At 42.3% G+C, this 26,002-nt stretch overlaps 1 protein-coding gene across 4 annotated transcripts in view; it reads left to right on the forward strand.

Moving 5' to 3' along the window:
* The window catches only part of LOC148029761 (uncharacterized), a 128,267-nt gene that overhangs the window by 24,719 nt on the left and 77,546 nt on the right, over window positions 1-26,002 (forward strand). For all 4 annotated transcript variants that reach the window (XM_087686076.1, XM_087686078.1, XM_087686079.1 and 1 more), the window contains exon 4: window positions 16,610-16,815. In XM_087686076.1, the coding sequence (XP_087542202.1) occupies window positions 16,610-16,815 (206 nt within the window). The remainder of the gene's footprint in view (window positions 1-16,609; window positions 16,816-26,002) is intronic.

The following is a 26,002-nucleotide window of genomic DNA, read 5'->3' on the forward strand; positions in this document are numbered from 1 at the left end:
TTATAATTTCTGCAATTTCATCATTAATTAGCCAAAAAAGGGGATTTTGCCCAATTTCACTTCCTCAGCATCCAAACTGTCCCTCTTGACATTATTTCGTGCTTCTTCACCTTTGAGCTGCCAAAATTTGGGGTTTCTACCTCAAATCATCTTCTTTGGTTGCTACACACTGAAGATGTCCTTTTTGGGGCCTGTTTGGTGTTGATTTTTCTCAACATTGAAGATAAGTTGCATCTCTCAGACATATCTATTAGACTATTTTTATCTATATATGCTGCTGTTCACTCTTTGGTGAATTTCCAACCTGAAATCTCACTGACTTCAGCATCTCATTGCTCGCCACCAACAGTGGGGTAATATCCTATTCATTTGGATGTATAATTTCAGCATGCTTTTTCTCTCTTTATGGCCTTCAATCAGCAATAGAAAAATTACTGCTTCTATCTTATCTGACCCCAATCAGCAGTGAAGGAGTTATTTTGTGAGCTTTTTTTATTTATATGTGCTGCTGTTCACTCTGTTTGGTGTTAAATGTCATTGACTTCAGCATCTCATTGCTCGCTGCCAACATTGGGGTAATATCCTATTCATTTGGATCTATAATTTCAGCATGCTTTTTCTCTCTTTACTGCCTTCAATCAGCAATTGAAAAATTACTGCTTCTATCTTATCTGACGTCAATCACAGTTGAATACAAATCATCCTTAAGATGATTTACCACAAAAGCACAAACTAACTATGGTGTCCTAGTTCTCTCAAAAAGTATCTTATTCCTATAGTTCCATACTACACTAAACATCAAAGTAAAGATTGCTACGCAAATTTTGTAGGTTCATTCTTATTGCCCCAATCACCAAAAAGCACTTGTTCCAACTTATTTCATGTTTTAGTAGAGCACTTTTCACAAAACCTTATTAACATAAGTCCTACACTATTTTGTCTCCAAGCAATCCCACAAAACATGCTTATATTCCACATGTCTTGTACATAGAGGGCACAAAGGGGAAGATTGTAAACAAGTGTAATCTTTGCCTAGTAGCAAGCCTATTAGCAAGGACTCTCTAATGCCCTCATGATATATCTCCTCGAAATCCTTCCAATCGTCCTTGATTGCATTGCTAGGTGACAAAAGCAAACTAATACTAAACTTAAAAAAGCATAGGCATCATTGTTAAAGAACATCTCCTACTATTGTTCTACTATGCTACTATCCAAGTCATACTGAATTTTCCAGCACTCATAACTAAGTCATAACTAACCAAAAAGAAACTACTGCAATGTTAAAACCATTGTGGATGCATCCATTAACTTAATCTCAAAAGTGTTCTGATGAAAGGACCATAGTAAAGCATAAACTAAGCATAAACCATGGCTATACTATTAGTGGCATTATTTTACATGCTGTTGTCTATAAAACCCAGCTGAATGTCATTGAAAAATAATGACCATACGCTAAAAACCAGCAATTGATAATCAGTCTTTTATAATCATAATATGTTGACCACACTCTAATGATCATACATTGGTGCAAATGTATAGTTTTACAACTGCAATGATAACCATACCCATTTGTATACCAACTATAGTGACTAGTACATTGAATAGTGGCTTCTTGGCGAATATACTGTCAGCAAACAATAGCCTGGATGCATGCTAAATACAACCTAGATCCACTACATACTAGAGTTGTCCATCTCTAGAGGAGTGGAAGTGCCATCTCCCCCTTGAGCATTAAGCAATGCTATGGACATTCTAAGCTCTACTGAGCCTAGTTGGGCCCAATCTAAAGTCGGCTCTAATTTAAAGGCTTCTAGGTAAAGTTACAACTATTAAGAGTGGTTTGCTAAGTCACCCTCTTCCATCCATTTGGCATCCATTGGTGAATAATTTTGAAATTCCACTAAGTACCTCTTGGAAACTTTACCTCTAATCTTCCTTATTTTCAGCTTGTTGCCTATTGGGGCCATAGTTTTTTCACATTGCAATCATACGTCATATGAGATGAGTATGAAAGTATGATTTAGGCCTTGAGGTTAAATCATACATTGCCCTAATTTTCAATTTTTAAAAACAAAAAAAGAGTATCTAGAGTAACTAAAATAAGAAGTTGAAAAATTAGAATTTTATTATTTCAGTAACTTCAGATTCTACAAAGTAGTCACCACAAGTAAGGCATTCAATGATTAGTAGACAACATTTATTTGCGAAAAAAAAATCAGAACTTTGATTTTCAATGGCTAAAGTCAAGATACAATTAGAGCATTGATGGTTAGTGGTTGCCATACGATGTTGTCTCTACTGGCACGTGATATGTTTTTGATAAAATCGTTAAGCCCTGGCCCAAAAAAAAGATGGTCAAGTCTGAAGTAAGATATCATACTCTAGATTTCATATGTTTTTCATACTTCTGTATCAACAATCATATGCGTATGATTAAAACTATGATTTGGACAATCCCTTGCCATGTGCCCCTCCTCTTCACATACAAAGCATTTATTTGCAGCCATTAACTCGTATTATGAAAATGTTTTCCAAGTTTTTTCCTTGTTGTTTTTGCCTCCTCTCAGCTCTATTTTCAGATCTGCTCCTCTTTTTAGCCTTTGAAAGCTTCTTAGATGACGATTCATCGTCATCTGGAAGCCTGGATCCTTTCTAGACAGGAAAGCATCGGTGGTACTTACTGTCTCTATGAGTTGTGACATGTTGGTCATGATGGTCTTTATGCAAAAATCTCTAATTTCTTTAGACACCTCACAACAATACTAATCCACTTGCTCATTAAGAGGGACAGCTCGATAAGAAGTAATAGGTATCAATGCATTTCAAAACTTCTTATTGTATTGCTCTAAATTTTTACATTATGATGCATCCAACTTATTCCAAGTAGTCATAATATCCAGTGTCGGCTTCAAAGGTGCTCGTCAATCAATTAGAAGAAAATATTTGCTTAAATTGTACCCATATTGACAGTGCTCTACCTTGCATTAGAAGTGTGGACCACCTCTACAATGCATTTTCCTTCAAGAAAGTTGTTGCCTTTCAAATCTTAGAGGACTCAGTGAAATTGCCTCCTAAATAGGCTGCATCAAATTACTGAATGAAGGTCAATGCCTTCAGCTTGTCTTGTGCATTGTTGAAGGCCTCAAACTTCACCCTTTTTCCACCCTCATCATAGTCCTTTTCTGTCTCCTTGGGAGTCAAATTATCATAAACTTGCTGCTGTAAAAAGGGCGCGCTTACTTCCTTTGCATCATAACCTAGCACCATAAGAAGCATTTGCACGATCAACATTCTGTCAAAAGATGATGTACCAACGAGACAGTAGGGTTTGCGGGGAGGAACATGGAGTGAACTCGGCAAACATGGAGAAGAGAAGAGAAGAGAGAAGAAACTCTGATGAATGGAATGATGAAGATTTGAATTATGAGTGAATGTGATATAGGCGAACAAGGGTGCCGTAGCACAAGGAAGATGATGAAGACAGCCACGAAATAGGAACCGTAATGTCGTCCTGAAGGGGTGTGAGGGTAGTGGAGAGGTTGGAGAGAAGAGGTGACGGACTGAATGAATCAGTTGTCAAGAATGAATGAGAGAGTGATTTATAAATAGGCATAGTGAGTTTAGGATGGTACTCCTTTTTGGGGCTGCAAACCCTAAACGCAAAACGCAGAAATGCAAAAATGCAATCTGCGGGTGAAGGGTTTCTCAACACCCCCCTCAGGCCCAAAAAGGGAAACAAAAGAAGAGTGAGGTGGAGATGCAATGCTACATGTTGAAGAACGCTCATGCAGCAGGTGCACTTGGATAGTGTCCCTTGTCGGGAAATTGTTCACTTGCCCAAGCGCCCTAGTACAAAGATGAAGAAATCATGCAATGTATAGGAGGAATGTCGGACTTTGTGTGGTGCCGAGAACCATTAGGATAGGCCCGTACTCGATCTCAGGAGGTGGCTCCATGCTGACCAAGGGACAAAGAAGATCCACCTTGTAATCTGAGATTACCACCTGAAAGGAGACCTTTGAAGATAGTCAGGAGACAGAATGAGCTGTAGAGCTTGAAACTCAACCTCGGGAGAGAAGCCACTAGCTCCGTGACTCCATGTTGGAAGGAATATAAAGGCCTAGCCACCAAGTCGCTGCTACCAAGGGCCCCGATCTAGGTAGATCCTCTAGATCCTGGGTATGAGTAGAGGGAATGATTGCTCAAAGGAGAGCCACTCCTCGAAAGTGAAAGGTGGTGGTATGTGAAGAACTTCATGGCACATAGGGTCCCTCTCTAAATCAGGAGTAGAAGTAGGAGCCCCCTCTAAAGTCGAAGAACTGGAAGCCCCCTCTGAGGGTGAAGTAAGAAAATCCCCTTTTGAATCCCAGTTTGAGAGAGAAAGGGAATGCAACAACTCATGGCTCACGGACTGCGAAGCATTTGATGATGAAGGAAGTGTTGCTGGTTGTGCCGAAGAAGGTATCTGGTGCTTGGAAGAAGAAGCCTGCAAGCACCTAGAAGTGGCCTCTCGAACCTGAGTGGAAGAGGATGGGGGAGAAGGAGGCTCAGAATGAGCCAATGGTGGGGAACAGTCGCGGGCTCTTAGGAGAGTAGACTGTGGAGAAGATGTGGGTCTTGAAAGTCATTATACCCGAAAGTAGTGTCAGCAGCAGGGAGGAGCTGCTAGAGCGGTAGAATGCCGCAGTAGAATGATGCAGTAAAACGTGGTAGTAAAACACAATAGGAGATCGCTATAGTAGAACGCCGTAGTAAAATACAGCAGTAGAACGCTGTAGTAAAACGCAGCAAAGGGGAGGTGGAGGCGGCAACAGTAGCCTTGAACGCAGGCTGAAAAATGGCAAATGCAGGAGGGAGCAACCGCCAGCTAGAGTGTTGATGCAACAGAAGAAGAGAAGTGGATGCTGAACCCGCCATGGGTCTTTGCCTTCATTGGAGTGGAGGATCTTTGCCACTGTTTGAGCAGATCTAGCTTTGATACCATGTCAAAAGATGACGTATCAGCGAGACAGTAGGGTTTGCGGGGAGGAACATGGAGTGAACTCAGCAAACATGGAGAAGAGAAGAGAAGAGAAGAGAGAAGGAACTCTGATGAATGGAATAATGAAGATCTGAATCATGGAGTGAATGTGATACAAGTGGAACAAGGGTGCTGTAGCACAAGGAAGATGATGAAGACAGCCATGAACCAAGAACCGCAATGTCCTCCTGAAGGGGTGTGAGGGTAGTGGAGAGGTTGGAGAGAAGAGGTGATGGACTGAATGAATCAACCGTCAGGAATGAATGAGAGAGTGGCCTATAAATAGGCACAGTCAGTCTAGGATGGCACCCCTTTTTGGGGCTGCAAACCCTAAACGCAAAACACAGAAACACAAAAACGCAAATTGCGGGTGAAGGGTTTCTCAACACATTCATTCCTTGAGCCCCATACATACCAAGGGATGCAGATGCATTATTGTGCATGCTACTTTGTGCCCAAGGCATCATGCCAATACCACACCATACATGGGGTTTTGTATTCATAGCCATCACAAGAGGCAGTGGTACTATCCCCATATGTCATAGTGTACTATACATCTACATATGTAGTGTTACTCCGTGTCAAGCTCTTGGTCACAAAGCTAGCAAATCCTATCCTTCATTGGGGTATTTGCCATTTGCTTGTCTTCATTTGTAGCCTGTGAAAGGAGGTGCAAATATGTCCAATAGTAGCCCCCATGGCATGGGGGAGATGGGTGTCCATGTATAGTGGGCGTGTAGTGAATCCATAATCAAAGAGGCACAAGAAGTGGCCTCTGCAGAACTCCATCCTTGGTCTTAAAGGGAGTGGTGGATGGGTCCATGTCCTTGCTGTTTTAGTCCCAATATGTAGCTTTGATGGACTGAGAGAAAGTGTAGGGCAGTCAAGGTTGTAGTAAAATAGTGGAAGGCAATGATTTAAGCTCATCCAAATAGACATCTATGAAAACCAATAGTCCTCACCCTCTGCTACTCGTCTAGATGAACTCACTGCCAATTTGGAGTACTTGTGGTATGGAAGCTCCTATAGTTTGACCCAAAAAGTCATTGCTTTGAAGAGTGCCTCCATGACTATAGGCACTGCCCCCCACTCATTCTATTGGCAAGCTACTAGAGCATTACTTGAGCTCTTTCTTTCTCATTTAGAGTTTCCTTCTTCTTCATAATCCCTATTCAAGCAGGGCAGCCATTAAAGCTTTAGTGAAGTTCAAAGTTTAGTCTTAAGGCTTCATTTCTTGGCATTGAACTCTTGTTTATCAAGCATTGCTGGAGGTACATTGAAGATTGCAATATTGGAGCATTATTGAAGGTTTCTTGATCAAGATTGCTATATAGAGCTATGAATTTAGGGGAAATTCTATATTCAGCCCCAATCTTGTCAATGGGGCAGTTTTATGCAACCTGGAGCTGCTGAAGGTTATATTGGAGCCTCCTTTCAAGAGAGATCATTCATTGTTCAGTGGCTGGGTACATCATTTTTGATTGATCAATAACCGGTCTTAAAGAATGAGGTACTTTTCTGTAATTTCTTTCTAATCTCTTTGCCACTTGCTGAGCCAATTCTTTGTTAAAAAAATAAATTACTATTGTCCAAACTTTCATCTCTTCATTGGAATTGAATATATTGATTGCAATGGTTAATGCCTAGGCTCAATGTCAGTGAAATCAAATCCTTGTCTAACTGATTTCAATCATCTTGAATCCTTCCCAAAAGTATCTTGAATGCATTGGATTGATTCTAACATCGACATTTGATCTTGCCTTGATTTGATTGATGGAAAATAATCTTAAAAGGGTAAGTGTAATTGTACAATCAGTGAGTCATTGATGTACTTCAAGTAAAGCCTTACTCCCTTTCATCCCATTTCAGCCATTTCATTCCATAATATCCATTTCCTTCCTGAAAATTGTAATGGCATTTGAATTCCCTGTATCATTGTTTGATTAGAGTAGAATAATTTTGCCATGTATATCATTTCAACCAAGGAAAACGGTTGATGTTGGATGAGGTGGCAAGACAAAAGAGAGATGACCCTCCCTTGCTACTTAGGACTCCAAAGGGTACACAACCAGGCCCAAGGAGGAACTTTGCACACCCCTTGGTATTCCTGAGCTTGTGTAGGGAGCCTTGACTATCATTATACCCCTCACCACAGGTACCTGCATGGAGTACTGAAGTTTGAAGTCATTGTGAAGTTTCATGGTAGTTGAAGGCAGTTGCAGGGTAATTACAGTCTAAATAGGGTCTTTACAGGTCAATTACAGTTATCACAGGTTCTATACAGGTCATTGACAAGTGCAACAAGTCTACTACAGGTTTGCCTACAGTTTTCTAAAGGTCTATAGGGCATAAAGGCTTAAACAGGTTTCCTACAGGTCCAAACAGGCCGCTGTCCTGTTCTGACAGGTTCAGAAAGTGGCTACAGAATTTACTAGAGTGAGGGGGTTACCTAGACAGCACATAGACAGCCCAACAGGGGAGCACTATTTGTGTTGAGTTCAACCATCAAGCTATTTCCAAATTGAGATATCAGTATATTTGCTATTTAGTATTTCCCCATCATATGAGCTTAGCTTGAAGCCAAAGATCACTTGGATTGGATAAGTAATCAGTCAATTATTGACAGTTTACTGATAGACGGTCATTCATTACTGCACCTATGCAAGAATGGCAAAAAGCAAAAAGAAGGATTAAGTAATGTGTTGTATAAATGAGGAATTGCAGGCATATTATGCTGAGCCCAATCCTTCCAATGTTAGTCAAGATGTTGTAGGTATTAGCACTACCAATGGAGAGGGATGTTCATCTAGAGTCCCAAATGTCAATGAGCATAGGGCTGAAGATAATCTCTCTTATGTTCAAATGGATATGAAATGATGTCAAGCATATGAACAAGGGTATTCTTCGGCTTGACAACACCACAAGGTCCAAGTTTGATTAGTTAATAGCAGCCTATCAAAGCATTAGAACAAAGTTTTGATCAATTAATAGCAGCGTTCAGTGTATTGATTGAGAAGTTGAGTTCTACTTCAATCCCCAATGAATCTACCATGAATAATCAGGCAAATCAGCATGTTAACTCCACATTTCAAGTGGGAGGACCATCAAGGGTCAAAGATTCATTTCAGCCAGTTTCTATTTTTACTAGATTCAAAGGAAGATTGCATATTTACTCCAAGGAATCATGAGCATCATGAGGACTTACATTCCAGCCCTAGGGAGGAGGATGTGCATAGTTGTGATCCTTTCTATAAATAGTTTTATCCTCAGCCTAATCATTGGCCTCATGGGGGTATTAATCAAGAGCCATCTTCACATAAAGAGTTTCCTAAATATGGCAGATTGCAGCCTAAATCAAATCAGAAAGAGAGAAGCTTTGAAGACAAGGCAAATTTTGGATAGTATAAGTTTAATCCACATGCTTATGATCACCCTTCTCTTGGATAGCATTCTTTTGGTAGTGATTCACAAAGAATTCATTCTCATGGATAGACTTTTAACGGTGGACAGTCCCACTATTATGACAAAGAATACAAAGAGAGAATGAATACCCCAAACTTTAAAGGTGATAATCCTTCTCCTATTGAATCGGAAGAGTGGATTAACAAGTTGGAGATGTATTTTTCTCTCTACGCACACACGAAAGAGAAAAAGATTTGTTATGTAGCTCTTCATCTTGAGGGATACACCCATACTTGGTGGAGGTACATGAATTGGCCAAATTTTCCATTATGTGATGCATTTAAGAAAGCCATGGTTGAGGTTTTTATTTCTCCCATGGAAAAAGAAAAGTTAGGGAGAAGTCACTTCAACAAAGAGGCTTATTAGTGAGGGACTACTTAAATGTTTTTCTAAATCTTTGAATGTGTGTGGGAGGCATTTCAGATTTAACAAGGTTGAATAAATATATTTTTGGTCTTCCTAACAAATGGAGTTTACTTGGCAGGGACAGCATATCGTTCCTCATGAAAGTGATAGCAAATAAGTAGAACTAATCAGTTTCAAGATGCTTAAAAGAGAAATCAATGCTATGTCTTGCATATTCACTCTACTCCTCTCCAAGGTAAACGAAAATCAACAAGCTTCTTCATCCAAAGAAAAGGATCCATTCTTACGCAAGCTTTTGGAAGAGTACAAGGATTTATTTCAGCCTCCTTCATTTGCACCTAAGTGGAAAGTGGATCATCCAATAAATTTGGCACCCAATACCAAGCTTATTAATAAGCCACCTTATAGATTGTCTAAGTACAAGAGAGAAGAAGTGGAGAAACAGGTTAAAGAGTTATTGAAAATGGGTTTCATCCAATCAAATCAATCACCATTCGCTTCTCCAGTGCTTCTAGCCAAGAAGAATGATGGATCTTTTGGGATGTGCATCAACTATAGAGACCTTAACAATAACACCGTTAAGAATAGGTACCCAATTCCCTATATCAGTGACCTTTTGGATGAGTTGAAAGATGCCAAGGCCTTCATAAAGATTGATTTGAGATCAGGGTATCATCAAATAAAGATAAAAGAGGGAGATGAGTACAAAACAACATTTCAAACTGATAGAGGTCTCTGCCATTTTCTAGTGATGCCATTTAGGCTTTCAAATATACTTGCTATTTTCTAGGCTTTGATGAGTAAAATATTGCAGCCTTTCTTGTTCAAGACAATCCTATCTTCTTTGATGATATTCTTATATATAACAAGAATAAGGAAAACCATTTGCAGCATGCATGGAAGTCTTTGATACATTGAGGAAACACAAACTCTTTGCCAAAGAAAGTATGTGCACCTTTAGGGCAAATGAGGTAGAGTATTTGGGTCATATAGTAGATGAAAGGGGTATTATGGTGGATCTTGAGAAAGTACAATGTGTTAAGGACTAGCTTATTCCTACCAACTCAATTTCTCTGAGGGGGTTTCTTGGTCTATCCTCATTCTATAGGCACTTCATAAAGAATTATGCACGTGTAGCAACACCTCTTATTGATCGATTGAAGCGTTAAGCCTTTTTTTGGGATGCCATAGCGACATAAAGCTTTAATGAGTTGAAGTCTTTACTTGTTTCAACATCCATCTTTGTGTGCCTGGATTTTTCAAAGAAATTTATCATTTGTGGAGATGCTAGTGCGTGTGGCATTGGGGTTGTTTTGTATCAAGGCCATGGAATGAAAGTCGGAAGCTCAACGATAAAGAAAGAGGACTTTATGGTTATGGGAAAAAAATGCTTAATATATTTCATGCTATCAAGAAATGGCATCATTACCTTTATGGTAGCCATTTCAAGGTCAAAAGTGATTATCAAGTCTTGAAGTATTTTCTTTCTTAGCTCAATTTATCTCCAAAGCAAGGATGATGGCTAGCTACTCTATAGAGTTATGATTTTGAGATCTCTTATATGGTTGGAAAAGATAATGTAGTGGCGGATGCATTTTCATATATGTGGATATACTCTGTATCTTCTATATCCACTATTTATAAGGATTGGATCCATGATATCCAGGAGGAGTACTTGATGAATGAACATGGAGCCATACCTATGTAGAAATCACAGCAAGATAAAGGAGGAAATTTTTCAAATTTCAAGTGGCACAATGGTCTCCTTTGGTTCAAGGGTCGAATTTACTTTTCTTAGGCACTTGTGGTACAAGCTCTAGCCCCATATCTCTACTCCATATAGTCATCTAGGTGTGACTAGGGTGTCAAACAGCCATAATTTGGTGCAAGGCTCCCGAAACTATATGTGAGCTCATTGACTCTTGAGTGCCCATAGTGTTGCATAGCCTCATGCCAAACGGGCCTTTGTTGCCCCTCTCAACAAAAATTATGAGCCAAAGAAAATGACTCCTAGATAAACATACTCCCTCATGCTCCACTATGATCCCTCCAACTATGAACTAGTGTATGAATCTAGTGACCCATGCTGCTGAAGTGTTGAAGACCATGGTTTTGGCCTTCCCAAGGTTCACTGTGAGGTCTGTCTCTACAAAAGGTATGCAAATTATCTAGTTGGGGTTGTAATCCCTTTGGTGAGTCCGAAACGAGAACAATATTATCTGCATACAATACTATTGATATCGACACGCCTACTAGGTTGGCTCTAGCTCCTCCTCCTTGATTATTGTAATCAAACACCTCATTTATATGCAAACCAAACAACATGGAGGAAGTGGGCATCCCTATTTCACTTCTATGGTAATGTTAATCCTCTCTAATAGCTATCTAGGTGCTTGTACATGACCTATCACTATCTCATACAGTGCATAAATAGCCCATTTTATACCCTCTAATACTCCAATATCGTGCAGTCTTTGCATAATGCGTGTATGAGGCACTGTATCAAATGCTTTGCGAAAATCCACAAAGCAATAGTAGACAATAATGGCTTTGAGTGTGGAGATATTGTTTAGTGTGGTATACCCATGTCTAAAACCTGCATGTTCTTGTGATCTCCTGCCTTGTATCTTACCCACTCACTAAGTTCATGCTCTAGTATAGATCCATATATCTTGGCTAATGTATGGCCGATCATGATGGTCTTCTAATTGCTATAGGTCAAAGGATCACCACTCTTAAATAGTGGATTATAGTTTTGTCTGACCAACTCATAGGAAACCCCTCACATATTACTCTATTGAATATGCGTGCAAATATATCACAAGCATGTGAGAAATGTTTTGCCACTAGGCCATCCTCATCTTGTGCCCTTCCATTCTGTTATCTATAAATCGCATTTCTAACTATTTTCTAGGTGAAGAAAGACCATAGCGTTGTCCTATAGCCTTGTGGGGGACTTATGGGTGGCTTTCTTGGTGCATCTATAACTATATTTTTTGGTAGTGATGTGTGTCATAAATGACCAATGAGCCTTCAAACCAAATTGCCCCTTGATTTGCTCAGGGATTGGCCTTCAACTGTGCTCCTTGGGTGACAAATTCAGCCCCGAATGTTTGCTGACTAAAGGGCCACTTGAATCTCTTGTAATTTCCAATTCCAGTTTGAAATTCAAGTCTCTAGGCCCTAAATTTTGAGCATGCTTCTCGAGACAGTTGTGAAACCCTAATTCCTACTGTAAATTAGGGTTTACAGAAGAGATTCATTAAAATCTCCACCTCCAATGGTTGAATTTGATGGAAATTTTTGGAAAGGATAAGAATATGTTGGAGAATGAGAGAGAATCCCGAGGAGAGAAAAAATTGACTTTTGCAAAATGGAAAAAATAAGGTGGTGCCTTTGTCTAGACAACCATGGAAGTTGTCAATTACTACTAGGAATCCTAGAATATTCAGTCGCTTCCTGCCAAATTTTGTCGCCAATAGTAGGGCACTCTTTGGTAGTTGTCGCCTACTGTCTGGCTGCTTCTCAGGGGATGGAAATGCCTCCTACTACTGTCGCTTATTGCAAACAACCTTTTCCCACAACTCCCAGACTTCAGAATGATCTCTCTCTCTGTCTCTCTCTCTCTCCCTCTCTTCTCCTAGTCTCCAACCAGTCTTTTAAGTTTTCTCACTTGTATGGGCAAGTTTTGCCAAGTGGCAGCTTTGCTAATCCATTTTTCAAAATTTCTTGCATTATTAAATTAATTTTCAGGATATTAAGCAAGAGGCACTTGGATGAGCAAAGGAGATTAAAGAATCTTTGTGTACTCCATCCATTTGTAATAGAAGATGAAGGAATATCGCGAGGGGCGCTAGTTTTGGGGCGAACAAGTTGTTCGTTGCCTAGCTTGCGTTGTACTAGGAGTAGTGCAAACAAAAGCCGAAATGAATCCGAATCAAAAATCTCATAGCACTAAACCCTAAAATGTTTTCCCACAATATATGTGGGCCTCTGAATACTCGGTTAAAACCCTCCCAATTTGAGAAAATAAAGGGAAGGATGTTGACGGCACTAATACCCACTTTGATACCAATTGTTGGATTTAGGATTGTAAGAATGCACATGCGCAGCTTAGAGAAGAAAAAGGTTGAGAAGAGCACAACTCAAAGCATATTGAGAGGTATCAATAGAGAAGATTTATAAGATTAAGTGTGCCTTGAAAGTGAATAGGCATGTATACAAGGGCGAGGAAGACAAAACCTCAGAGAGAGGGAAAATAGTGCCTCTGCAGTCCTAAGTGTTTTAACACACATGAAACCAGTCATCCTTCTCAAAGAGGATGGTAATAATCAGATTAATAAATAATTACAGCAAGCAATTAAAGCGCATAAATTAAAATGCATGATTTTCCGCTCAATCTTATTTTGTCCTCTTGCGTATAATTTTCAACAACGGTCAATTGTGCATAGGTAAGAGCCCTTATAGTCTCCTTTGTATCGTGCTATACAACACATATTGGTTTTGTTCATATTTTTCCTCTATACATGCAACTTTTGCACAATTGAAAAATGCTTTGGTGGTCTTTTGAAAGTTGCAAGTGCAAGAGAAACAATAGAAATAGGTGTTGGTGAGGATGCTGTAGGTTCTAGTTCTACTCTTATTAATGCTAGAACACTACCACTAGCTATTCTTATAAGCGAATTTGTTGGGATGGTAGAGATGCAGAGGCTCATGCTTTGATCACAATTTTTGTTTAAATACATAATCCCACATATTTGCTCATGTAAGACAACTAAGGGATGCTTGGGATTTACTTGTATGTTTGTTTCAAGGAAGAAACGAGGTCCGTATTCCTTACTTACGTAAGCAGTTAGAGAGTGAACATATAGATGAAGGTGACCACATGGATAGTTTTTTGACAAAGATAAAAGATCTTAAGAAAGATTTGATTGCTATAGATAAGATTTTACTAGAGCGTTCACTTGTGCAGATTGTTCTTATGGTTTCTTGATTCTTATCAGAGTTTTGCATCTACTCTTCATTTGATGCTAAAAGGCAATCCAAATGCTTTGTCATTTGAGGAGCTGGTTTCTGTTTTGTTGTACGAAGAACAATCTTTGCAAAATAGGTTCATTTTATGGCTAGTCAGAAAATGAAAGGAAAAGCTGCCTTTTCTTCTAGTAAGTAGAAATCTTCAAATATTGTTTAAACAAACAAGGCTGATAGGGATGATAAAAAAAATGGGAATAAAATCTATCATAGGTATTGGCCAAAGATCATGTTATTAAGGACTGTGAAGAAAAGGAGTATAGTCAGGGTATTTGCTATGCATGAATTCTCTGAAGTTCACATTTGTCATCCCCACAACATTTGGTAAGGTGGATGAAGGTGAGGGCGAGGATGATTCTTCTCCTTACTGAGAGCATAATGCTGCCGCAAGGCCTTTAGTGAAGGAGAAGCTTAACAAGACATGATGGTTGTAACCGCCAGGTGGAGTAGAGGATGATGTAGAAAAGTGCTGAAAACTAAAAAATGCAACAGCTGACTGTATGGATGAGGATGTGGCAGTCAGCTCAGGTTGATGAGCAGTCACAGGAGCAGACCAGCAGCTAGGCAATGATGACGGAGTGCTGTAAATAGTGATGATAAAAGACTGGAGAGACCAGCAGCTAGGCAATGATGACGGAGTGCTGTAAATAGTGATGATAAAAGACTGGAGAGGTTGGGATGGTGGAATAGATACAAGTGACTTAGCACACTCTCTACTATTGAGATGGAACCAACCGAATTTTAGGGTTTTGCTTTTGGGTCATTGAAGCACACACGCATTTTGAGTTTGTACCATTTTTAGCTTAACATGGGGTGCCTTGCAAATACCTCAAAACCCACAAAGTGGCCCGCCAATGGTGCTAAAGAGGTGCCTTGCAAGTACCTCAAACCCTTAAAGCAGCCTGCCAATGGTGCTAAAGAGGTAACTTCAAGATGGTAACTGTAAAAGAGATATTTGGTCAGGCATGATTGACTCATATCAGGGGCCCAACCAAGTGCTTGTACCTAGTTAGATCTAGCCTGACCCAAAAGGCCTGCCTTGTGACAATGGTTCCATGATCTCTCACATAGGATAGAAGGATTGGAAAAAAATATATGCTCTTCCATTGGGCAAAGTGTGAGGATATGATGCTTAATAAAGTGAAGCCAATCCCAAAGTTAAGCATTGGAGGGTAGTGTTGGTGGATGACTTGTCTCTGATTGTACGCCTCTATTGTCCTCATGGACTGAAGCTGCTCCTTGGATAAGATTATGTACAAGGTTGTCGACTTGGGTGCAACCACAGGTTGCACTGGTGTCGGACTTGAGGCTTCCTGCATATGCTGGATGGGTAACCCATGCCATAAGCCTGTCAGCAAAGTGAAGGGGCGAAAGCTGGTGCTATGAAGGGAGTGGCAAGGTCACACAGTCAGGGGTGTAAGAAAAGTGAGAGAATGAGAAGAAAGAAGGGGTTGCAAGCAAAGATGAAGAGGCGGTGGACTGTTAGCAGAAATGAAGTGGTGGCAGGTAGAGACGAGTAAGGTTGCAGACAGCTGGGACCGGCAGTGCAGTGCCTGTGTGCACAAAAGCAGATGAGGAGTGTGAGAGGTGATCAAAGGAGAAAAGGTTTGGTGGAGAGGGGGCAAGAGTAGGTGTGAAGGAGAGGAGGCTGAGAGGAGGCATGGAGGTGTGAAGAAGAGGAAGCGGAGAAGAGAGGAAGGGATGGCAGCACTGGCTGGCTGACAGTTGCAACAGAAGTGAGTCACTGAACCCAAGTGTTGTCTCGAATGGCAAGATAAGTTATGTCCAACCATACTTATCTGGTTCCTTTTTACTTAGCAGCTGAGAGGGGATGGTGAGGTATTTCTTCCTACTCCATATGTTGGGTCCCTAAAGTCATTTTACCCTTTGGGCTAGTGTGTTTGGTCCAGACCCATTTTATAGCCGACCATTTTTCCTGATTTGCTGGTTGGCCAGCCTACATGTTGGACCTTTTGTTAGAGTTTTGCCTATTTTGGGCTCACCTCTATACAGGGCTTTCAACTCTTGGTTCTACTTTTTCCTTGCTTCTACCTTCACAGTTTTATGTGTTCAGTCTTTGCTGCCCAATTTCCATTGTATACAAAGGGGGGAAGAGTTGAAGAGGGAAATCACTCTGAACTGCAAGAATGCGTAGGAAAATTTGAAACCGATGGTTCTTCTCTACAGAAGGTGGAGAAACCCTGGCAAAACCATGAAATACCTTAATTGCTGCAAGTTTGAGCAGAGCCCATCAACCTGAAGTACAAGTGGCATGTGGGTCACTTGTTTAGGACCCTTATACAACATCATGATATCATGACACTCCCCTCCCATATCCATGTGAGACTCGCTCACCAGTTCGCTTCCTCATCAACAACACCAAGGTGACACCAAACCCCTTTTGCTTTAGTGCACACTTGTGAAGCTTCTACATATTTTCTTGCCATGTGTCTTGTATGGACTTGAGCATCATCTAGCATAGTGCCACGATCTTTATAGGCAAAGTAAATGAAAAACAGAATTGTTAATCCACAGAGGCATGCCAAAAGGCATTCTTCCAAAAAGAAAGGCTGTTTTGTCACTCAATAAAGCCTCAAAAGACAACACTGACTCTCTTAGGATGGTAAAGGATATCAAAGGGAAACTTGTCTACCAATGGAGCTGTAAAATATGAGCTCTTTACTGACTCATAAAATTTGTATTTGATTTCTTTTGCACGGTTTTGAGCAGGATTGTTGGCATTTATCTGATTCAGCAATGAAGTTTATTCCTGGAACTGTGGAAGAGCTTGTTTTGTGCGGATGTGATCACCATAGTGATGCAATTCTCTCCAATGTTGCTCAACGGCTGGCTGGGAAACTTCGCATATTTGCCTGGTCTGGTTTTGGACGAGCCATTTCGGCCACAGGATTTGAAGATGTAGCTTTGAGAAGCCGGTAAAGTTCTGTACTTCCTTTAGTAGCCACCTGTTCAATACTGAAGGAATCATGACTGTGAACTCACTTGGTTAAATCATCTTGAAGTGATTTCATTCCTTGTTTACTTAATGATCTTCTCATTATGCTTCCTATTTTTTGTTCATGTGCAAGAGTGTTGATGTAATGCTTGACATCCTCAAAGATGGTTTCTCTTGCATATGCGACCCTTCATTCGAAGGTGGCTGCAAATTATGTATATTGAGATATTGCACTCAAATGTAGCAGGCAAATATTATGGCTGGTAATGAATAAGAGACAGGATGAAATGAAATCTGCTAACTATCATAGGATTGCCTTTTGGATTCGCAGTCCGAGGTTGACTTTAAAGAACCATAGAGTTCCCACCTAAAATGCAGGCTGTTAAAGTTTGAAAGGTGATAGAGACTCTGACATCCACAGAGAGCGGGTTGCACTCGTGATAAGCAGAAACTCTGACACACTTAAACAGCAGTTTGCAGTCCCAGAAGTTTAGCGAGTATCACCACAGAATCAATGATCAGCAACAGACAAGGAAATGTGATACTGTTTGGGATTGCAAGATGGACCAGTGAAATGAAATAAATCAAAGTGATGAAAACCCAAATCTTTCAAGACTGTAGAAGCCACATAGGATCAAACATAGGATCTCATTCAACCTACTTCAACCAGCGGTGAAACCTCACAGGCCACCTGTTTCTTTCTGCAGTATACCCCCAAGTGCATCACATCTGTACTTAAAATACAAACTGGCTCCAGTTCACATTTGGTTTTAGAGCCAGCAGCTTTGTGAGCACCAAAAGATGGAACAGGTTCGTGAAGAGGAGTATGAGCTTGTGTGGAACGTGTAAAGAAATGGCAGGGTGTGCGAGAAAGAACACAAAGCATGAGTGACAAACACTATAACCTAGAATTTAGAAACACAAGAAGTGAATGAAATAATGAATCATGTACAAACACAATGGAGGAGATCCTCAGGGTTGTGTGTCTTCAGGACCAATACTGAGGTGAGTAGAGTTGAGTCGATGACACCAAACGATTGCATTGTCTTGCCTGCACGTGGTAGCACCTGTGGATGAGGATGCTTTATGGAGGGAGCAAAATGCAGTCCTTCAAGTAGGGGATGCCATAGAAGACACTGTGTAATGATGGACACTAGTAGAGGGAGCGAAACTCAGTCCTCAAGAGCTGTAAGTGATGAAGATAACGATGGAGGAGAGCCTCAAGGTTTTGCGTCTCTAGGACCGGTATTGAGGGGAGCAGTCTCTCAAGTCGATGACTCTGAACAAGCTAGGAGATGATTGAATTGCATGGATGAGGGTGCTCTATGGAGGGAGCGAAATGCAGTCCTCCAGGTAGGGGGATGTCGTAGAAGACGTCTGTAATGGTGGATACTAGTAGAGGGAGTGAAACTCAGTCCTCATTTTTTTCCCCGAGAGAAATGTGGCTAGTTATATTACTCAGAAGATTTTACAATGAAGTACATGTGCTCAATAGACTGGCTGGAGCTGATACAAAGTCATATTAGAATCATATATACAAGCCTCTCAAGACAGTCAAGGGGGAATGGGGGATAGAAGCCACAGAGGTGGAGAGTATCGGCACATGGGGTTGCTTGCTTGCATTGTGAAGAACAGGCATGGGCACCTCGAGTGTGTAAGAAGTGGTGTTGGATCTCCTCATGAGCTCGGAAGTTGCCTTGCACATGATCCTAGTTGCCACGAAGGGAGTGGATGATTGAGGTTTAGAGCTCTACCAAAGTCATATATGTGGACAAGCACTCACCGTCTAGAACCAACTAACAATGTGCCTTCCAAATATGCCACACTATGAGGCTCTCAATAATCTCCGACGCCTCTGATCGCTTTGTTGTAGGCTCTAGTACTTGACGGATGGGTAGTGCCTCCAAGTTGATCATAGCACAAGAGCCTACCTCAATGAGAAAAATAGTGCCATGCATCTTGGCCTCCTACAGTAAGTGGCGACCTTGACTAAGTGCCTCTCAACAGACGGTCCCCCAAGATACATACCCTAGGCTAGGTGCCACATGGTGGAGAATACGACAAGCTCCTCTCCACACCAACTGCACTGCCTCACATGACCAAAGGCAGTGCTTTGGAGTTTCCAAGCGCTGCAATGGGCAGCAGTTGCAAACTTTGTCCTGTTACATCTAGACCCCCAACAGCCAAGCCGCCATGTGCTAGTAGCCACAAGTAGGACACCCTCCGTGGCCTCCAGCTATCCCACAGGGGTCACCAAAAGGTTTGTTGGAGGGGCTTCATGATGCTATGTTTTGCTGCACGAGGGCGCCCAATCCATGTTCTCCTACATCAAAACATGCATGCCAATCCGGGCTATGTAGGCCAAGAAGCCCCAAGGCTTCCTGGCAACTACTATGGCCAGCCAAAGCCACTCTCTAGGGTCCCACTCCACCTCATCTAGAGGTTGGCTCTCTTAGATCTAGGTGCCATTCTCGGAACTCACGACATCCAAATCTTCCCCTGAAGTCCAATGACATGTATCCTCCTCAAGTATAGCTAGTAGCTCCTTCTCCTAGCAACGTCTATTGAGGTCTTGCCTTCCGCTAGCCTAAACTGTGAACAAAACCTTGTGGGAGCACCACCTACTCTACCTGCCACCTATAGGGAGATGCCTACTATTGGTGAGAACCTAGCTGCCCACACTTCTCCAAGTTGCACTAACTCTAACATGGGGGGGACCCACCAGTCTCGTGGGATTGCTGCCTCAATCTCCCTTCTCTTGGTCTCAATTCCTCTTGCTGGCAGCTAGATGTCTACTGTAAAATCACTTGATCAGCCACCTTGTAGACCTCCCTCAATACTTTGACAGTGTGGGCAAGGCTGCATCTGGATCTTGTCTCGGTCTCGAACTTGGGGGTCCCAGATCATTGGATGGTGGTCCATCTCCTCCTAACATACTGGAGGCCTCTGAATCAGGGCTTTATGCAAGCCTTGCCATACTTGTAGCAAATTGTGAAGAAAGGAGGATTTGGGTGGGATGATCTGGGCTGTCTTGAAGATCCATCTGAAGGATGGCCTCGACTCCTTGCAGAGCCGTGGCCTACACTCTTGAAGCCCTCTTGAAAGACCTTGCATTTCTGCCCACAAACGAGTAGCTTGCCTAGGAGGGCTAGACTTTGATTTTTGGGTCGATTATTCCCCCTTGGAGTGATATCCGATGATAGTCATCCATGCCACCTTGGCGCGGGAGCCCCTCGACCCATCTGAAGTGGCCCACAAAAGATTTTGCTAAGGGGTGGAGCTGAGCCACATAGGGCGAGGGGAAGCACCAGCAGGAAGCAATGTACCAAGCTGTCACTAAGAGAACTTGGTTGTGTTAACTTGCCTATTTTAGTCAGTCAATTAGTCATCTCCTGGTTGTGAGCTTTGTCAGAGTTTGACAGAGACATGGGACCTTTGACTATGTTCTTTAGGTTTGTTAGGTAGTTTTGAGTTTGTGCAGCCTTTGCATGGCAGTTCCCAGCTCGTGCCACCTTCCGACTGCCCTAGGAGTGCCAGGTCAGCATTATTGCTGCCGCATCAGCATTTGCACCCTGTCCAACTACTGCTGACTGCATTTAATGCAGGTCAGCCAGATTTTTTGGGCCCTTGTCAGCTGGTTGACCAGTTTTTTGAGTTTGAAGATATATATGGCTGATTTGCTGGCTGGGCAGATCACTTCTTTTTCAGGTCCTCCATTGGTGGTTGCAGTCTCCTTTGTCACTGGTGTGGACAGCAGGCTGTATATTCTCTGTCTTTGTCACCATTGGTGATGTTGTCATCATTTCAGCCTGATCCGGTGCCCTCACTCAGATTCCTCAGCTGCATGCAAGGACTGATCAGTCCACTCCTTTGTATTCAGCATTCTTCTTCAGTCAATGTAGATTTCTTTCCTTCATCTCTTTCTATCTTTCTCTCTCTTTCACTCTCTTTCTCTCTCTTTCTCTCCGTGTTTGTGGTTCTCTTTTGTTGTGCACTCTCACATGGTATTATCATGGAAGTGAGTACACGGAGTTACCCCATTGACAGGAGCCCACCCGGGGCTGAAAATACAGATTTTCAGCCATCTGTCACTTGCTGAAAACATAGATTTTCTGTGTTCTACTGCTCTGTACAACATGGACGGACCATCTATAGTCGTCCTATTGCGGAGATGTAGCCGATTTCCACCATTCAGGGCCATCTATAGCAAAACATAGATTTTTGTGGGTGTTTGTAGGTGTTGAAGATGTCTTGTCACTGGTTCAATGGCTTTGATGACTCTGATGAGGAGATCTCTCATCACTTGTTTGAAAGACGGTGGGATCACCACAAGATTGGAGGTCTCCAAGCCCTATTGTGTAGTCTCAACGTTTGGATCACCGTTCTCCTCCTCCTCCCCCTCTCTATATTTCCCATAGAGGCAGTTCTACTAGCTGTAAATTGCCTCGCATGGCACCACCAATTCAAGTTCGTGTTCTCCCTTCTCTACTGAAAGAGGACTAGCTAGATGGCTCCAACTATTTGCTTTGGTCATGTAAGGGGTGGAATACATCCTTGACACCTTTGATCTCTGGGAGCTTGTTACCCTCTCTATTCCTCATCCCATGGAGGATCCTCGTGTTGAAAGGACGATCAATCGTGTAGCCCTTTGGGATCAACTCAATTCTCGAGCCCGATTCTTTCTTTTCATGAGCATATAGAATTCTATCCTAGTGCATGTTCATAGGTCGAAGACGATGGTGGAAGTATGGTCAAATCTTGTGTCTTTGTATCACAAAAAGACGTTTGCCCAAAAGATTTCTCTTGAAAGGAAACTAGAGGACATGAGGGATAAGCTTGCATCCTTGGGGAGGACTATCTCATAAGGCAATCATTCTCTTGACTCAATTGTCATCTCCAAAGTTCGATGTGTTCTACACCAGCCTTCTAACATTGAGGACTTGAGAGACTCTTCTTTGGGAGAAGCTTGCCTTGTTTGGAACATGACGAGTGGCTAAAGAGGTTGGTACTAGTGGATCTGGCTCCACGAAGGCTTTTATAGTAGGTTCGGGAGGAGGAAAGCAGAAGGTGAAGCCCTAGCCGAAGCAATACGAGGACAAGAAAGAGGACATGAAGGATACTAACAAGAAGCCACAAATGTCCACATTGTGGGAAGGGTATTCATTTGGAGCGTTTCCCCCACCCACTTCCGAGTATAGTGGCTTCCACGGCCCATATCTCCTCCACAGTCCACTCTCCTAAGAGCGTGCGCCTATTCCCCACTCTTGGCTCATCCTGAGCCGCCTTCTTCCCCACCCTCTTCCACTCAGGTTTGAGAGGCCACTTCTAGGTGCTTTTTGGCTTCTTCTTCCGAGTCGCAGATACCTTCTTCGACACGACCAGTAGCACTTTCTTTGTCATCTGATGCTTTGCAGTCCATATTTATGTAGATTTTGACTATACAAATGGAAACGATGATAGGCAAGAGAATGTGGTTGAGTTCAAAGCTTCACAAAAAGAGACAAAGTAAGCATTTTATGAGCTAGATTGCTATTTCTAGATTATGGCAGCACAATTTTTGATGCATTTCTTTTGAGATAATGAATATTCCCACGTAGAGTTGCCACGTACTTTTATCTAAGTGTGAGTTGATAAGGTTTGATGTGGATATGAGATAAGTTTGAGCCATGAAGTTCTTCACACATCATCACCTTTCACTTTCGAGGAGTGGCTCTCCTTTGAGCAGTCATTTTCTCTACTCATACCTAGGATCTAGAGGATCTACCTTGATCGGGGCCCTTGGGTCTTCAGTAGAGCGACTTGGTGGCTAGGCCTTCATATTCCTTCTTGCATGGATGTACGGAGCCAGTGGTTTCTCTCCCGAGGTTGAGTTTCGGGTTCTACAGCTCATCCAGTCTCTTGACTATCTTCAAAGGTCTTCGTGGTATTCTCAACTTCGAGGGTGGATCTTCTTTGTCCCTTGGTCAGGATGGAGCCTACTCTCGAGATCGAGTACGAGCATATCCTTATGGTTCTCAACACCACACAAAGTCCGACATTTCTCCTATGCATTGCATGATTTCATCATCTTTGTACAAGGGGGCTTGGGTAAGTGAACAATTTTCCCATGAGAGACATTGTCCAAGTGGCACTTGTTGTATGAGCATTCTTCAGCATGTAGCATTTCATCTCCACCTCACTCTTCTCTTGTTTCCCTTTTTGGGTGTGAGAGGGGGTGTTGAGAAACCCTTTACCCGTAGTTTTGCATTTTGCATTTTGCGTTTAGGGTTTCACAACCCCAAAAAGGGGCTGGGCATCCACAGTGGGGCACCACCCTAGACAACCGACGCCCTCCCTTCGAACGCCACCCTAGATAGTCTATTGCCTATTTATAGGCTGCCTACAACACCCTTGTTCCCTTGTATCACATTCACTCCATGATTCAGATGTTCATCACCCATTCATTAGAGTTTCTTCTCTCTTCTCTTCTCTTCTTAGTGTTTGCCGAGTTCACTCCGCATTCCTCCTCGCAAACCTTACTATCTCGCTGGTATGTCGTCTTTTGACAGTCTTCCCATAAGCTTAGACTACTTTGGCATGGTCATTATGGGCATTTAAACTTTGATGCTACTAGAGGGTCTTCTCGAAAGTAGATGGTGGAGGGACTTCCCGATTTCCCTCTTGTTCACTCTTTGCCCTCATGCACAAGTTGCTTCTTGGAGGGTTTCTATACTGCTCAAGTTGGTTCACACCAACCTTTGTGAACCTATAGGCATAGCCTCCCTCGGGAAGGCCAAGTATCTCAATTTGATTATTGATGATTTTGGCTGTTATGTGTGGCCCTACTTCTTGGAGTACAAGAGCGAGGCGTACTCCCACTTTTGTGAGTGGAAGGTGTTTGCGGAAATGGAAACGTCTTTCAATGTTCGTGGTGTACGAGTAGAGCATGGTGGCAAGTTTTGTTCTAACCTATTTTCTCAGTTTTGCAGGGGTCACGATATTTGGGTGGAGTACTTCCATCTAAACACCCCATCCTAGAATGGTGTGGTGGAGTGTGCCAATTAGACCATGCTTGAAATGGCCGTCGGGTCGATGTTGGAGCATAGGAGTCTACCTAATCCCATTTGGGGTGAGGCAATGGCTGCAATGATTCATATTTGCAATAGGTCCCCTACTTTGGCATTGAAGGATATGACTCCCTGCGATGCTTTCTTTGGGAAGAAGCCTTTCGTATCCCACTTTCGCTTCTTTGGGTGTGATTACTTTGTCCATGTGGACTAGAAGAAAAGAGGGAGCAAACTTGACCCCAAGTTGAAGAAGCTTATCTTTTGGGCTATGACACGACCATGAAGGGCTATTGGCTGTACGACGTGAAGAAACAAAAGATCAAGGTGAGTAGGGATGTGCTCTTTGATGAGATTGAGGCCTCCAAAGATCTAATTGATGGTTTTTTTGTTGCCAAGTGGTTCTTCATCATCAACTAACCCTCCGCCACTATCATCCCCTCCCCTTCCTTCTAGGTTACCCATTAGCAGCCCTTCTTCATCTACGATTCCTCCCCCTCCTTCCTTTGCTTCCCCATCTCCCTCTCCCAAGATCTAAGAGGGGGTGTTAGCCTACCTATTTTAGTTTGTTAGTCTATCATCTCTTGGTTGTGAGTTCTATCAGTGTCTGATGGAGACATAGGAGCTTTGACTATGTTTTTTAGGTTTCTCAGTTAATTCTGAGTTTGTGCAGCCTTTGCTTGATAGTTTTCAGCCCTTGCCACCTTTCGACTACCCCAGGAGTGCCACATTAGCATTATAGCTGCCATATCAGAATTTGTGCCCTATCCAGCTGCTGCTCACTACATTTAATGTAGGTCAGCCAGATTTTTTGGGCTCCTAGTCAGCTGGTCCACTAGTTCTTTGAGTTTTAGCTATGTATAGCTGATTTGCTGGCTAGGCCGATCACTTCTTTTTTAGGTGCTCCATTAGTGGCTGTAGTCTCCTCCATCTCTAGTGTGGGCAGCAGGCTGCATATTGTCCATCTCCATCACCGTCGGTGGTATTGTCATTATCAGCCTGATCCGGTGCCCTCATTGATGTGTCGGGCTGCATGTAGGGACTGATCAGTCCACTTTTTTATATTCAACATTCTTCTTCAGTCAGTGCAGATTTCTTTTCTTCATCTCTGGCTGTCTTCCTCTCTCTTTCTCTCTGTGTTCGTGGTTCTCTTTCATTGCGCACCCTCATAGGCTGACCACTAGGGACCTACCCACTAGGGAGAGGTGGGACATGTTTTAGTAGGTTGGCTTCCTTTTGATGGAATCAAGAACTAGGAAAATTACTGGGCTGCGGTAATATTGAGTCCCACCTAGAAGCCAAGATATTGGATGGTCTGTCCCTTGCTCACCCATTTGAAAATCAAGTGGATACCCTACTCTGTGCTAGAATCTCGATTTGTGAGAAAACCAACCGACTTTTGCCAATTGAGTTTCACACCTGCATCTAAAACCCAAGTGGATACCCCAGTTTGTGCGAGAATCTAGATTTGTGAGAAAACCAATCAACCTTTTCCAATTGATTTTCGTACCCATAGCTGCGTAGAAGTCTCACCTACTTCAACATCACCTCATCCTCCGCTACATAGAGGGCTGTGTCATTTGCATATTCAAAGCTCACTAGCTCTATCTCCTCTCTCACTGGGAGTCTAAGGCCTTGCAGGCCGCTCACTCTTGAGTAGAGAAAGTAGAACATTGCCTCCGGGAAGTATAAGAAGAGGTAGGGGGCTAGAGGGCAGACTTGTTAGACGGACCCCTCCAATGAGTACCTTGTGTGAAGATATGCTAGGCTTTGCACTGAGGAAACACAACATGTATGACCAAGATTGAAACACAGACTCAGACCTTTCTTACAAAGACATTTAATATAAGTGTCCTAAGTGTTATGCTATTAGGAAATTTGGCAAGGGCTTCACTTCTTTTACTGACTATATGTAGATTTTTGAAATTCTTTTTTATGCCAGCGACAAGGAAAACTCAAACCCTAAATGCGAAACGCGAAACAGAAATGTGATACGCAAACACAGAGACAAACATTGAGAGAAGAAACTCTAAAGTGTATGTATGCTGTAAATGAATGTAAGAGTGTACAAAATGCCCAAGGGCAAAGCAATGGAGTGTCGGAGAGTGGCGTCCATTGGAGACG

Source organism: Lygodium microphyllum, chromosome 10, assembly GCF_053477565.2.
Source record: "Lygodium microphyllum isolate KBCC chromosome 10, Lygodium_microphyllum_v1.1.10, whole genome shotgun sequence".
Taxonomy (NCBI): Eukaryota; Viridiplantae; Streptophyta; class Polypodiopsida; order Schizaeales; family Lygodiaceae; genus Lygodium; species Lygodium microphyllum.